The sequence below is a fragment of the Nasonia vitripennis genome, chromosome 4 (assembly GCF_009193385.2).
Source record: "Nasonia vitripennis strain AsymCx chromosome 4, Nvit_psr_1.1, whole genome shotgun sequence".
Classification (NCBI taxonomy): Eukaryota; Metazoa; Arthropoda; class Insecta; order Hymenoptera; family Pteromalidae; genus Nasonia; species Nasonia vitripennis.
In genome coordinates this window covers 196745-212713 of record NC_045760.1, presented here as the reverse complement: position 1 = coordinate 212713, position 15969 = coordinate 196745, and the positions used below count along the sequence as shown (strand labels likewise).

General features: G+C 36.5%; 2 protein-coding genes across 3 annotated transcripts; one reads left to right on the top strand and one right to left on the bottom strand.

Annotated features, from left to right (window-relative positions):
* The first annotated feature begins 50 nt into the window (after window positions 1-50).
* LOC100123471 (dnaJ homolog subfamily C member 13) lies at window positions 51-10270 on the top strand. 2 transcript variants are annotated; one of them, XM_031928554.2, is made up of 18 exons: window positions 51-478; window positions 552-819; window positions 1059-1904; window positions 1989-2357; window positions 2437-2847; window positions 2923-3488; window positions 3573-4488; window positions 4570-4926; window positions 5017-5208; window positions 5282-5794; window positions 5889-6467; window positions 6716-7148; window positions 7226-7508; window positions 7588-7801; window positions 7883-8068; window positions 8139-8279; window positions 8375-8624; window positions 8707-10270. In XM_031928554.2, exons 1-18 carry the CDS (start codon window positions 411-413, stop codon window positions 8820-8822), a joined length of 6708 nt encoding a protein of 2235 aa, XP_031784414.1. In that variant the 5' UTR covers window positions 51-410; the 3' UTR covers window positions 8823-10270. The 2 variants fall into 2 exon arrangements, with proteins under 2 accessions (XP_031784414.1, XP_031784415.1); XM_031928555.2 differs by having other exon boundaries at window positions 411-478; window positions 8375-8615; window positions 8707-9197.
* LOC103316970 (tyrosine-protein kinase receptor torso) lies at window positions 9213-15733 on the bottom strand. The gene is made up of 18 exons (XM_008213423.4): window positions 14982-15733; window positions 14238-14286; window positions 14026-14171; window positions 13819-13945; window positions 13596-13703; window positions 13451-13521; window positions 13202-13364; window positions 12964-13127; window positions 12741-12867; window positions 12542-12669; window positions 12243-12468; window positions 11979-12151; window positions 11827-11902; window positions 11553-11615; window positions 11401-11471; window positions 11092-11306; window positions 10877-11014; window positions 9213-10800 (listed from the first exon to the last, which is right to left on the bottom strand). The coding sequence occupies exons 1-18, from the start codon at window positions 15099-15101 to the stop codon at window positions 10584-10586; spliced, it is 2382 nt and encodes a 793-aa protein (XP_008211645.2). The 5' UTR covers window positions 15102-15733; the 3' UTR covers window positions 9213-10583.
* Between the last annotated feature and the right edge of the window lie 236 nt (window positions 15734-15969).

Genomic DNA, 15969 nt, shown 5'->3' with positions numbered 1-15969 from the left:
ACTAAGCAGCATATGAGTATACCTATATATGTATATAGGTACGTATGGGTACTGATGCAAGTTAGCCAGAGCAATCATGGCCGCTCCCTTGGCAAAAGTGCCGTGTAGAACGTGACAAACGCGCGGTAAACCGAGTACTCGGGCGAAATTCCGTCAATAGGCATAGATAAACAGGACTGTACGCGAACGCGGTTCCAGCTGTACACTCCTCACCTATCTCCTCGCAAACTCAGATGGTCCTTTGCTCGTTCGCAGTTCGTTCGCACTTAGAGGCCCGCCGGGATTCGCCAACTGAGTCTACAAACTTACTCGCTGTCAATAGATGGAAATAATTCCGGCTAATTCTATAAGGTAGACATTAGCCTAAGCACTTCGTAGTTAGACCGGTAAATGCACCACGACGTGAAACAATGATGCCTATAAAGGACAACCAGGATGTGGCATGCTTTCTGGTCACCAAACACTCGTGGAAGGGAAAGTAAGTTGTACTTTGCGTTATTCTTTTGACTCTGCTTGTTTCTCCACACCTTTGTGCTATTACCATGTTACAGATATAAACGAATATTCTCCATTGGTTCCATGGGCATTACAACATACAATCCCAGCACATTGGAAGTCACAAACAAATGGGAGTATGCTGACTTTATAAGCGTACAACCGACTAATAAAAATCAAGTTGGCTCGCATGAGTTTAGTATCACTATGCGCAAAGAGAGGAAAATTGAAACAATGAAATTCAGTTCAGAGTATAGATCGCACTTGCTCACAGAAGCCTTAAGATATAGAAGCCAATTTGCAGAAAAACCAAAAGAAGTTTTGGTAAGTAGAAAGACTGTTATAACTTTGTTATAAAATCACATTTATCTTATCTCTGCAGTATGATAGACAAACAGAACATTCAATTTTATTCTAAAACTTTATTTCTAATTTACATCCATAAACATTAAACTTTTAATTATTTTCTAATAATTTAAGTTGAATTTCTGATTATTTATACATTTGTTTGGGCATTTAAAATAAAAGAAATGTGGTTGACAAAGATTATTTTTCTCTTACAGAGATTTCCAGCTTATAAACATCATTGGTCTGATACAAGATTACCAGTTGTGCTTGAGGTTACTCCTTACAGTCTTGATCAATTAGATCCAGCTACTAATATGGTCTTAGCCAGCTATTATTACAAAGATTTCGAAGGCCTTGTGACTGTAAAAGACTACACAAATGGATTTGTGGTAGTTTGTGGTGGCTTTGGACGCTTACATTTATTTGCCTCTCAATACATAGACGAAATTAAAAAGAAATTAGTAGAATCTGCAATGAACAACTTGGCTATAATGATAAGAGTCCCAAAAGAGTCCATAAAACTTGATGACTTTGTTGCTCAGCGACTTGGAAAGTTTAGTGGAGATGAACATATTACGAGTGTTTCTGAATTTACTGTACATAAAAATTCTTCAAGGCACCTTGAACCTCAGCGTAGAACTCTTTGTCTCTCAGACACTTGCTTGCTAGAAAGAGATCCACAAACTTATAATATTTGCACTTTGAGACCATTGTCTGATATTTTTGCATTAGTTCGTGATAACCAAAACCCACAATTATTTATAATTCAGTACATCAATGGAGAAATGCGTAGTTATATAGCGACAGACAGAGACTCATTATTAGCTTCATTATTGGATGGTGTAAGAGCTTCTGGTAACAGAGATGTGCATATAAAAATGTATCCCATAGCAAGGGGTAAGAGATTAGGTCCTTTGTGTTTGCCAGTGGATGAAGAAGCTGAAACGTCACACGTGAAATTTCTCCAACAACCACCTGGTGGGCGTGCATTTGCTGAAATCTTAGAAAGGTTCAATGCAAACATTCCTTACAGTGGCCTTTTATATTCCGTCACACAAGACGTAAGTTTTTTTCTTATTTAAGCAATTTTATTATTTAAACGCTTATTGAAATTGAATAGTGTGAAAAAATTTATATGTTCATAGGGGCTTTTCACTGAAAATAAAGATAAAATTATACTTGGAGCTTTGAATGCTGTAGTTGGTAAGGAACTTGAAACAGATTTTGAAATTGAGGCACAGTTTCACGCTTTAAGAAGGTTGGTTGCCAGTAAAGTGGGATTCACAGCATTTACAAACTTGCCAGGCTTTCGCGAAGCTATCGGTAATAAAGTTGTGAAAGCTTTGAGAAGACAAAATACTGGTGTAACACAAGCTGCTATTGATTGCATCTGCGCTCTCATGCAACCTATGCATGATGACTGTGATTTGAGGCAGGAGCAATTAAATAAAAGCAGCTTATTAAGTAGTAATAAGTTTTTAGAGAGTTTATTAGAAATGTGGATCAATCATGTAGTAAGTGCTTATGATTTCAGGGTAGATTATAATATTTAAACAAAACTTTTTTTCACTATTCTCTTTCTGTTTTATGCAGAATCACGGAACAGGAGCTCTAGTAGTATCTGCAATGTTGGATCTTTTAACTTTTGCTTTGTGTGTACCTTATAGTGAAACAACAGATGGAAAACACTTTGATAATTTGTTGGAGATGGTAGCAGCAAGAGGAAGATCTCTCTTTAAGTTATTTCAACATCCATCTTTAGCCATTGTTAAGGGTGCTGGCTTAATCATGAGAGCCATTATTGAAGAAGGAGCACAAGAAGTATCAGCTAAAATGCAAGAGCTGGCTCTTGCCGAAGGTGCCTTGCCTAGGCACCTTCTTAACAGTTTATTTACAACAGGTACCGATGGTAGATTGTTGACTCATAGGCAATTATGCCGACATCTTGTTGGACTTTGGGTGACAGGTCATCCAACGGCTATGGCGTTATTAAAAAGAATTATGGTCAGTAGTTCATCTTCAGTTTAACTCTTTTCATCCTTCTATATAATACTTTAAACTGTGCACTCTTATTTACAGCCTATTGGATTATTGAACTATCTTGAATCTGATGAAAAAATACCAGACTCATTTAAAGAAGAAGAAAGACTTGATTACCGTGATAATCTCAAAATAGCTAGCGATCATGCTGCAAGAAACAAAAAAAGTCCTCAGTGGATAGCCATTGAAAGGCAAATGAGAGTTGTAGAAAAACATTTAGAGAATGCTTTAGAGCATTGGGGAGCTAAAGTCGGTATTGAGAGGAGAGAAAAAATTAAAGAAAGACCAATTGTTCTCAGAAAACGCAGAGAAAGAGTAAAGTCTGAAGCTAATTGGAAACTTTTTTATTATAAATTTAGCCAAGATCATGCTCTTCCCAATTTAATCTGGAATCATAAAACACGAGAGGAATTACGAACGGCTTTAGAAAACGAAATAAGAGCGTTTTCTTCTGACAAAGATTTATCGGGTGGAACTCTGATCGCGTGGAATCATCGCGAATTTGAAGTACAGTATCAATGTTTATCGGACGAAGTCAAAATAGGCGATTACTACCTCAGGTTATTACTAGAAAAAGACTCTCCAGACAGTCCTATAAGAAAATCGTAAGTTCAAAATAATAAGATTTTTAAGAAAAATAAAAATTTATTTTACGCTAATGCCTTTTTTAACTATAATCAAAATTATAGGTATGAATTTTTTAATGATTTGTATCATCGATTTTTATTGACGACAAAAGTAGATATGAAGTGCCTTTGTTTGCAAGCTATGACCATTGTTTATGGAAGATACTTTGAAGATATCGGCCCTTTTTCCGATACAAAATACATTGTAGGAATGTTAGAACGTTGTATCGACAGAACGGAACGGGATCGGCTTGTAATGTTTATCGACAAACTTATATTACATAGAAGAAATGTTAAGGACATTATGGATCAAAATGGCGTAAGGACTCTTGTAGACTTACTAACTTTGGCGCATTTACATACATCTAGAGCTGTTGTTCCAACTCAGACCAATGTAATAGAAGCCGGTCCCAATCAAGGAATTATAATGGAAAAAGAATGGTATTATAATGACGGGGATAAGCGTAAAGGGCCTATCAGTGTTAAAGATTTGAAAGACTTGTATGTATCAAATCAAATATCACATAAAACAAAAGTATGGGCTCAAGGACTGGACAGTTGGAGAGTATTATCTCAAGTGCCCCAATTGAAATGGTCACTGGTAGCAAAAGGATCCGCCGTAATTAACGAGAGCGATTTGGCAACTTTGATTTTAAATATCTTAATAAAAATGTGCGAGTACTTTCCGAGTCGAGATTCGGATAATGCAGTAATACGACCTTTACCTCGAGTCAAGCGACTTCTATCAGATCTCCAGTGTCTACCGCACATTGTTCAGTTGCTGCTTACTTTTGATCCAGTTTTGGTAGAAAGAGTTTCTATGCTGTTGTGTGAAATTATGAGGGATAATCCAGAAATTTCCAAAGTTTACTTAACGGGCGTTTTCTATTTCATCCTCATGTATACGGGTTCTAATGTCTTACCAGTAGCAAGGTTCCTTCAATTGACTCATACCAAACAAGCCTTTAGAGGCGATGACGTAAGTTTTATAATTGTTAACTGGAATTTGTTTGGTATCAAAGCACGACTGTTTATTTAATTATTATTGCGTTGATTGCAGAATACGCCATCTGATATCATGCAAAAAAGTATCCTTGGACAACTTTTACCAGATGCTATGATCAGTTACTTGGAAAATCATGGAGCTGAGAAATTCGCACAAATTTTCCTTGGTGATTTCGATACACCTGAAGCAATATGGAATGCCGAAATGCGCAGAATGCTTATTGAAAAAATAGCTGCACACATTGCGGATTTCTCACCTAAATTGAGAAGTCATACTATGTCCAGATATCAATACATACCCATACCTGCTGTAAGGTATCCGCAATTGGAGAAAGAACTGTTCTGTCAAATATTTTATTTGCGTCATCTTTGTGACACCGTAAAGTTTCCTCAGTGGCCTATACCAGAGCCTGTAAGTTGTTGATTCACGAACAGATGGCCATTTTTTCTAAATTTTTGGCTCTATTCTAATATTCATTAAACTTCATAATATATACTTCAGGTTCAATTATTAAAAGATGTCTTAGAAGCTTGGAAGAAGGAAGTTGAAAAGAAACCTCCTATAATGACTGTTGATGAAGCCTACGTAACTTTGGGATTAAAAGGTGGTCAGCATCATGATGAAGCTATAGTGAGAAAATCTTACTACAAACTGGCACAAATGTATCATCCTGACAAAAATCCTCAAGGCAGAGTAAGTTCAATTTTTTTAAATTACTTTTCATTCATTCAGTTGTGGTTATGACCAAGTTTTATTTGTTTTTCAGGACAAATTCGAAGCTGTTAATCAAGCTTATGAATTCCTCTGCAGCAGATGTTGTTGGTCAGCCGATGGACCAAATCCAGATAACATCGTTCTTATACTAAAAACACAAAGCATACTGTTTCATAGATACAAGGATGAACTTGCTCCTTACAAATATGCAGGTTACCCACAGCTAATAAAAACTGTTAAACTTGAAACCGACGACGAGCGTTTATTTTCAAAAGCAGCACCACTTCTTTCTGCTGCCAGTGAGTTAGCATATCACACAGTTCATTGCTCTGCTCTTAACGCTGAGGAGTTGAGAAGAGAAGGTGGTTTAGATGTTCTATTAGAAGCATACACAAGATGCGTATCTGTCCTGAATAAATCAAGCAAAGCTAACGATGTGGCTGTTCAAGTTTGTACACATATAACCAGATGTTTTGCTGTTGCTGGTTCATTCAGAGGCTGCAGAGATAGGATTGTCGAACTCCCGCAGTTGATAAAGGATTTGTGTAGAGTTCTACATTTCAGGGTAAGTCGAAATAAACGAGAACAACTGAAACGTGGTTTCTAACAAAAAATCTGATTACAATGGTTTATTAATTACGTATTTTTATCAATGACAGCGTTTAACGAAGCTGTGCTCCGTGGCAACGGAATGTGTATCATCGCTCGCGACTGACAGTGTTCTTCAAATGCAGCTTTTACAATCGGGAGCTTTATGGTACCTATTGCTCTTTATGTTCAACTATGATTATACTTTAGAAGAGGGCGGAGTAGAAAGAAATCAGGACGAAAACAGACAAGAAGTTGCTAATAATTTAGCGAAACAAGCAGTAAGAGCTTGCGCTAGACTCGGAGGTTACATGAAAGGTGAACATGAGACACCCTACAATCCAGTGACAGTAGCGGCTCTGGAAAGCTTGCTAACACCTTATTTAGCCAGACAACTTGCTAACGATAAACCGGAAGAAATTCTTAAAATATTGAATTCTAATTGTTCTAATCCGTATTTGATTTGGGATAACGGTACAAGAGCCGAATTGACAGAATACCTTGAGGGTAAACTTCAGGAAAAATTGGACGGAAATAGTAATTTCGAACATGACTTTACCGACTTTAATTACACATCGCACAAAGGAGAACTTGTTATTGGCGAAATATTTGTCAAAATATTCAACGAACAACCTACTTTCCCTATAGAGGTGAGATTAACATTATTTATATCATAATTATCAATGTATTTATAATTTGTTAAGATTCAAGATTTAGTTTATAAGTTTTCTCATTAAGATATAAGTTTACCATTTTATATATGTAAGTACTGAGTATACGTATATAATAAGTACGCTTCGTGTAACTGGTTTGATGAATTAAAAAATTATAAAACGATGTAGCATGCCATTTTTTACTAATATAATATAATATAGTAAAATTGTAATTTGTTTTACAGAATCCAAAAGGATTTACAATAGATTTGTTAGATTTCTTGAAAAGATCTGCAGATTATGTTGCCTCTTTACACAGCAACATCACGTTGACAAAGAAAGATCACGAGAATTTAAAATGTATTGTTATGTCTTTAGAGGCTTTAACAAATATCATCAAGAATAATCCTGGCGTGGAAATTCAATGTATTGGACACTTTAAGCTCCTGTTCAGTTTAACAAGTTGCAGTAATTTCAAACCCATACAAAAAGCTGCTCTGCAAGTAATCAACAATGTAACAAAGAATCAAGAATGTGTCAATGACATAGCAGCTAATGAAGTTATTTTGCACTTATTATTATGCTTGAACAGTCTGAAAGATAGTCAGTTATTGATACTGGAGACACTTTATGCTCTCATGAGTACTACGAAAATTGTCAAGGATGCTTTGAATAAAGGTGCAAAAATTTTCGTTTTATCAACACGTTAATTCATTAAAACTTTTAAGAAATATTTTATTGTTTTTTCTTTTTAGGGGCAGTAATTTACGTTCTTGATCTTTTTTGCAATTCAACTAACTTGCAAATTCGCGAAACTGCTGCAGAATTATTAGCAAAAATGTCATCTGATAAATTAGCTGGTCCAAAAGTTAAGCTTGATCTGTCCAAATTTTTGCCGAGATTGTTTAGTGAGGCTATTCGCGATGCTCCAAAACAATGTGTACAGATGTTTGAAACTAGACAAGAGAATCCTGAATTGATTTGGGATGACGATACAAAAGCTAAAGTTTCTAGAATAGTGGCTGATCTTAAAGACGAGTAAGACTACAGTTTTTAATACTACCGTAAAATTTATGGCATTGGTTACATTTGAATTCTATGCATAACATTTTTACAGATACTACAATTTACAATGTCAAAATGCTAATGCTACTCTTAAACTTCCTGACACTCAAAATAATGTTGATACTGTAACTAATGAACCAGTAGTAGGTGGCGTTTACCTGAGATTATTCATATCTAGTCCTGCATGGGCCCTCAGAAAGCCAAAAGAATTTTTGAGTGAATTAATGGATACTACTTTAACTTTAATGTCTAAAGAAAAGACTGATGTAAGCTACGATTTTATAATTTCTCAAATTCAATAACATAATTAAATATTATAATATACACGCGCCATTTTTGTCATATAGTTCGATATGTTAGAACTAGCTACCCAAGCTCTTGTATGCTTGTTGCAAGCTCAGCCAACTTTAGCAGATCAGGTACCTTCTTTGGGACATATACCAAGACTATGTAGACAAATGGCTGTGCAAAATAGTCAACCACCCGTTTACAAATCTGCAATCTTAATACTTCACCAACTTGCAACTAGTGAAGTAAGCTACTGCACACTCTATGTATGTTGATATGAATTTTATTTTAATTCTCTGTTATAATTCGTTCTAGATTTGCATATCTTCAATTTGCCAAACAGAATGTATTAGTCCACTGAAGCATGCAATGCAATCAAGAAAAGATATGATAGCAGTGGCATGTGAAACATTAAACAGGCTATTTTCAACCAATGAAGATAGGCTCATTAAACAGGTAACAGATATGCATTATTTTATGTTTAAGTTTAATTTATGATTTATGTAATTTAATTGGGACTTTTTATTAAAATATAAAAAATTGTTCAAAAGGCTTTGGAAGCAGAAATGGTTCCATATCTATTAAATATTTTGGAAGGCCGCTTGGATATCCTTGAAAATCCTGCAACTACCAAGGCACAAATAGTTAAAGCCTTGAAAGCCATGACAAGAAGCTTTACTCTTGGTGAAAAAGTCAGTGCTATACTTGAAAAGTCTAGTATATGGTCAGAATATAAAGATCAAAGGCATGATTTGTTTATTTCAAATACATCGATGAGTGGCTACCTTACAGGTACATTTTGTAATTATCATTTTCATATGTTATTATTTTTAGTTAATATTACAATTATTAAAATACTTTACTATTGTATTCATTAATATAGCTGGTACACCTGTGTCGGCTGGTTACTTAACAGCAGGGCCAAGTGCTTCAATCCCAACTGGACCACCACCAGTAGACAAAGAAGAAAGCATTGTAAATAGAAAGGACAGCATCTGATACAGGTAGCAACTGAAAGGTATTCTCCAAACAGTAAAAGTTCTCACCATTGACACTAATGACAGTTCAATGTTTTGGTGCAGCAAAACTACTTTATCTGTGATTTAAATAACTTTTAAAATATGAACAAAGGTGTTCATTTGAAATTTCTTCCTAATATTGAGTTTTTCAAAGCTATATAGTTGGTCTTTGAATTAAAAAAAAACATAATAGTTAGTATTTTTTTTTCAGTAACAGAAATAGTACATATTTTACTTACAAACTTGAAGTTTGAAGTTATATACATATTCTAAATACAATATCATATTAATTTGTCGATTAACTTATTTCTTTTTGACAAATTTTTGATAAACTCTGCACATACCCAAAAATTGATTTTTGAAGACGCCAACCAACATATTTACATAACGTCTGCAATGAAATCAAAAATCAATACATCGAGAACAATGACTTAAAGTAGTCATTAGGGTTCAAGTTATACTGTGATAACAGGATTGCACAGTAAAGTGGATCATGCATGAGCTTGTATGCTCTCTGTAATTATAACTGTGAAGAAATAATGGAGCTTGAACGAAAACATTTATTTTGGATCAGTAAAGTTCAATGAATATTTATTTCTATAAACAGATTTATTTCTGTAAATGATTATACTAAATATCTTTTTCTGTTTTATCATCATCATTATTATTATTATTATTATTATTATTATTATTATTATTATTATTATTATTATTGTAGTATATAAGTCTTAAAAGTATTTTGATATGATATGAAGTATGATCTTGCATGCACACTGTATAGGCTTGTAAGATTGTCAACCTTATACCGAGTTTTTTTATAAATTTATATTACAGTTTTATAATGAAATCAAAAATAATTTTCTTTGATTTCCAATTTAGATAAACAGCTTTAAATATATTATTAGTCTGTCGTATAAATAATCTTGTTATCACACTTCTGAAATCTTTATACTCAAAGTTTTATAATGATCCCGTTTTTATGTAAACGAAAAAAATGTTAACATATTAAAAACTCGGTATTCAAAGATTGTAGAGTTCTGGATAACTGTTTATGTTGCAATATTTACGGAGCTGTCCGCCGAAAAATGCAATATTAAAAAAGAATTCTATAAATTGCCCGTGAATCATCTGGAACAAATGTCCGATTTAAGTAGGTTCTACTTTTATACACGATTTTGCGCGATCGCAACCTAGCAAAAAAATAAATACAATGTATAGATTTGTAGTATAACTATACGATATATCAATATAAATATGAATATAAGTAGCAGGGTATTTATAAAAAACTTTTGCAACTGTCGTAAAAAAGCTGTAAATATTATATATATATATAAATATATGTATGTATATAGGTATATATGATATATACATATATATGTATACATATTCATATAAAATTACAATAAATCACGTTTTTATATTTATTAAGATAATGTTCAATATTTTACAAAGAATATCGACTAATAACTACCAACACACGATTTATTCCATTTATTACATATTAACGAAGTCAATTATTCCAAATATTTTGATCAGAAGTTACGTCCTGTGATCCCGTGTAAATAAATGACATTTAAATACGCAATCATATCATGCATTACTGATTTTAAATGTATTACTTATGATTTTTATATAAAGTCAAAAACTGAGGTAGATATTCTATATTACAAATATTCGACGTTTCATTATAATCACTAAATGATAATATTGAAAATAGAAAAATGCGCGATATGAGTAAATTTCAAATAATATGAGGGATTGTTAGAATATTCGAATTTATTCTGTCATGCTTTAGAAAATATCGATGCTGAGTAGTGGGTTCTCGTAAAAGTTCCGACAAATTTAAGTATTCGTTACCTGTAAAGGTGGTTAACAGCTTATCAAGTTGCTGTTTCAAATTGTAAAACGTCGGTCTGTTGAGAGGATTTTCATGCCAACAAGAACGCATTATTTCATAGCTGGAAGGAATAAAAAGTTTAAAGGAATCCTATAATAATAGTTGTACTGACGTCTTAAAAAAAAAGAAATACCAACAGCTGAAATCCACAGTTAGATGGGCGTTCCATTCGATATCCTGATTTCAGAAAATGCAGAACTTCGCAGCATGGCAGTCCTGGATAGGGATTACCTCCTAACGTCACTATCTCGTAAAGAAGAACGCCAAAAGACCAACTGTTGAAATAATGTAGATATCATATTCGTATCCATTGATGAGCTCTGAGTGAATTATTGGAAAACAAGTTACTCACACGTCGCTGTGAGTTGTGTAGACCTGATGAGTAAGGGCTTCAATAGCCATCCACTTGATCGGTAGCTTTCCGTTGGTTTGTTTTTTATAAACATTCTCTTGGTATATATCGCGGCTCAGGCCGAAGTCCGAAATCTTGACAGTTTGATCGGCGCAAACAAGTACGTTTCTAGCAGCTAAATCGCGATGCACTATGCGATTTGACGATAAGAATTCCTGTTGGCGTTGGGATTCATTTGTTCAATTTCATTTCATGCAAAATGGCTCTAGATTGTTGAAAAAAAGTGTTTGTTGTGTACTCGTGGCTTACCATACCAGATGCCACTTGTCGAGCAAAATTTAGCAAGTCCTCGGGATTGATCTTGTTCTCCACTCCAGATTCTAAAAATACGTTTATTCATAAGTCTGTCGAGCTTGGTCGCGAGGGCAAAGAAGTACTTTACCATGCAAACGTTAATTTACCTTGTTGAATGTCGTATAAGCGGTTGTTGATTGCCAAAGCAAAATTGTTGCTTTCTCGCTGGACTTGATAATGAAGGTAAAATGTAAGTGTTAATTGTTATTATATCGATAAGTCGTTAATCAATCAAAAAATAGAGTTCGTTTGCCCATATTGATTGTGCGTATGCTTCGCAAAAGCATCCGTCAAGACAATCGAATATTCGGTTCGAGCGTGGAATCGATTAAGTATGCGGTATATGTTATATATAATATGTAAAATTTGAAGGTAACTTACGAATTGACTGCGGCCCATTGGATTCGGCTGAGCGATTGACTTTTTTGAAAACTGCCGTCATCATCTCCTCTAGTATCTGAAAAGAGCCAGGTTGCCGTCAATGTTCCAGCTGGGAATGTCGTGCACGCGAGATAAATTGATTTGCTAGTCACCGTTCGCAAGTACGTCTGTAGATCACCTTTACTGCAAAACTCGACGACGAGCAGTGGCTGCTTACTCAAAGTGCAGCAGCCAATGATCGAAACGATATTCGGATGGTTGCCGGCAGATTTCATCAACGCGATTTCCCTATGAAAGTTTTGCACGTCGTCAGAGCTTGCGTCTTCTGCAAGAATAAACAAAATGCCGGCTCGTTACGTAAAATAAGACAGAGCCGTTCGACACAACGTTGTAATTCGTATGCACGCAAATCTTACCCCGAAGCATTTTGACAGCGACTTGGATTATTTTCTTTTTATCGTCTTGCAAGGTAGCCAGCTTGACGACTCCGCTGATTCCGCTTCCTAAAATTTTTTTTATCGACAAGCGATCCACTTGAATTTCAAATTTGTCTCTCGACTTGTTGTCCTCTGCCTCGTATGGTGATAGAGTTTTCAGAGGAGCTTTTATATCTTCGAAGCCGCAGGCTTTTCGATTGATGTTCTGAAAGGTTTGCGCGGAAAAATGAATGAATTTTTCTGTACGCTCCGTGCAGTATTTTGAGTCGCATTTTTACCTCGAAAAAGCTGTACTGACAGCCTGAATGGCCCTTCATTCTCTTGTAACGAATGTAGGTGTAGCCGAATATAACGATCAGTACAAGAGTTGTGAGCGTTGAAATGGCTATGATGACCTGAGATTCCACTGAAAGCATTCCACTGATGCACGGGCCCAAATTATATTCAATGTATAAGTACACAAAATTAATTTTTTACCCGTTAGCCTGGTCGTAGCAGTAATCAATTTCCATTCCAAGCTTGTTCCTCCCTCGGACTCGGCAAGAATAGCAATTTTGTATTGACGGCTTAGCGCTACTTTTGGAATGTCGACCGTGGTTTCGTTCTGTAAGCAGTTAATGACAAATGCCAATAGCCCAATAACCCATAGCTAACGCATTTGCAGTAAGAAAAGTGCAGCCTCTCGTCAGCATTGACCTACCCCAGAAACGGTCACTTCGACACTGCTATTTTCAAAATCTAGCGGTTGAACAATGATGGTATAATTATTGGGTTGCAGTTCGGCTTCCTCCCAAGCAACTTTGAAATCGACCGCATTTTTATTCGACTGATAGGCAACATGCAGCCCAGTTACTGGTGCCGGAGCTGCGAAACATTTCAGAATTAAAAGTACCTGTAGTATTGGGCGGCATATCGATAAAAGATAAAAGTGTACTTGCCACAGGCGCTTAGATTGCGATGCACAGACAGGCAAGAAGGCGTTTGGAACGTTAACGTTGCGTTCTCACTTTGTAGCGAGCCCAATTCATTTCTCGATACAACGTAAACCGTATTATTTCTCCCATAATTCAAGTGTCGTAATTCCAAACTGTACTCGCGAGCCTGTAATCGGAGAGAATGAAGAATCAACGGCGTTGACGATGCGTCTGTTTAATTGTAAGCATGCTAATTGTTTTTCAACGTCTTACCGCGTCGAGCTGATACTGATACAAGTCGTGCTCTCCGCCCCAGTGTATCACATTGTACTGACAATTAAGATCTAGATACATGGTAAGCTTTATTATTTTTACAATTTTATCAATAACGTAACGTATTATAGATGGAGTACCGTACCATCAGCGGGAATGATATCCAAGCGTGCCTGCAACTGGCCCGGTCTATTTTTATTCGGGTTTATTTCACCAATTAATAGGTTTTTTACTGCGATCGGAACGTACGTCTCTGCAAGCAATATTTAAGTGGCTATTACGTTGCCTGGTTAAAATCGACGAGTCGATAATGCGTATTAAGTACTGCACAGACAGAGAGACCTAAAAAATTGGGTTTTATTGCTTACCGGCGTTTGTTTGAAACCATTCTGTGATTTCCGGTAAAGAAACTCCCTGGGAATGTACTTTACGAATGCGATATCGATATCGATGCCTTGGCATTAAATTCGCGGACTCGTAAAAGCGATTTTTGCTCTAAAACGAAAAAAAAATGGCAACGTTAATATTCGGCCCGACCGCTAGCTTCGGGTTTGGCTGTGTAGTTATGAAATTACTATGATCGGCGAGGTCCAATTGCCATAGAAACTATCGAGAGTTTCAATAACGTATATTCCAGCTCGGTGCTTTAGAACCAAACGATTGGCATCCTTGCATTGGAGATGAACGTTTGACTCGGAGGACTTTTGCAGATATGGAATATCTGTGAAATAATCAAAGTGCGTTTATCCTGTGCAATGCGCCAGGCGTGTAAAAAGATGATTCTTACCTGTAACGTTATTGCTTGCCGAGTGACATTCTTCGATGCATTTTAAATTCTGAAATAATTGAAATATTTATTCTACAGATTTACGAAGGAAAAAAAAAGACGACAAATAACACGAAAGAAAGAAACGATATAATCTACTATATGGAAAATAAGCAAGAGAAATAAATTTAAATGTACAAACTGCAGCGAAGCAGAGCAGCTTGAGCGCAACTCGCGATGCGCGATGTATATCGATCGAATTCATCAATGCCAAAAGCTATGAACGTTCAAGTTTCAAACTGACTTTCAGGATTTCGCTCCTTTTTCTTTAAGGCTATTATTGTTATATATTGCTTCGCTTCCACACTGGCTCGGCTGCAGCGAGTGCAGGCTTCATTTACATGAAGCTTGCAACAACCTCCCCGCGCTTGAGCTTTATGCAAATCCTACTTTACAAGAGTAATCTGAAAAACCATCGATGTTTTCGCGCAGTTATTCCAAAAGCTATATGCTCATTTGGTGATCACGCTACGCAGACACGAGTATACTCCGCGACGAATAGTTGGGGATCTGTACAAAACACTTGTTCAATTATTGCGTCACGATAAGCGCTACACGAAATTCCGTGAAAGAAGCGCCAAGCCAGAAGGGCAATTCCGGATGGGCTTTTTCGATAACTTCTATGCGTCGGGTTAAATAATAGCGGGGGTAAAGTCAAGTCGAGATGCGCGCACGGCTGAATAAGCGTAAGGTCGAATAACTTACGTCGGGACATCGCGCTTGGCATAGCGCGAGTCGCAAGCTATCCTCGAAAAGCGAGGCCCGGACCTGAAGCAGCCAAAGGACCGGGACGCAGAGGGACGGCCACGTAGACGAGCACCTCATGCTGCAAGCGGAAGCTGCTGAGCTGAAGCTTTCGCGGCCTCTTTCGCGGCCTCAGCGCTCCTAGACGAACGCAACCATTGACGACGTAAGACCCGGTAAGACCTCCCGTTCGGCTCGATCGCTTATACCGCACTGGTGCTTTGTTTTCGCGAAAATGTTGTTTTTCTGCGCTTGCCGCGCTCGCTCTCGATCTGCTCGTGCAAGCGCGCTGCGGATCACAGCTCTACCTCGCGCTAGCTACCTCATACGCTTATAGGTACCTACCTAATATGCCTTATCCCCGTTCTCGGCTCAGCTGCGTGCCAGAGAGTACACATAAGTACTCAGCTGCTCGGCTATGGCTATTATCGACGAGTGCGCTCTTTTTATTTGAATTTTATCGTCTACCTATGATAGGACACGTGCGAGCCTGCCTCTAATTCACATCAATATAATGCATTAGTACTATTTTTTTCTACTATTTTTACGCTCCCACTGCTCTTCGCAACAATTTTTATTAACTCTTTTGTTTTTTTTGTTTTTTAACTTTTTGCCAAAATACAAGTGTTGTATATGGATGTATCACACAATACCCCCTGCGGGCTGGCGCGCCGTAATTGTTATTATATGCGCATACTATACACACGCATAAAGTGGTGAGAAAAAAAACTCGAGGACTGAGGCGGTATAATTGAAGAAATTCACTGACCATTTCAGCTTAATTGTTGTTTTCTGTTCGCATGTCGATTAGCGTTGAGAAATGCTTGAGATCCTCGAAAATCAGACAAAGCTACGTTAACCAACTACCATAAATCGTAAAAAAAGTATTTATTGAATAGTCTACATGTTTATTGTTGTTGTTGCTTTATATTAAATTATCAAATAATCC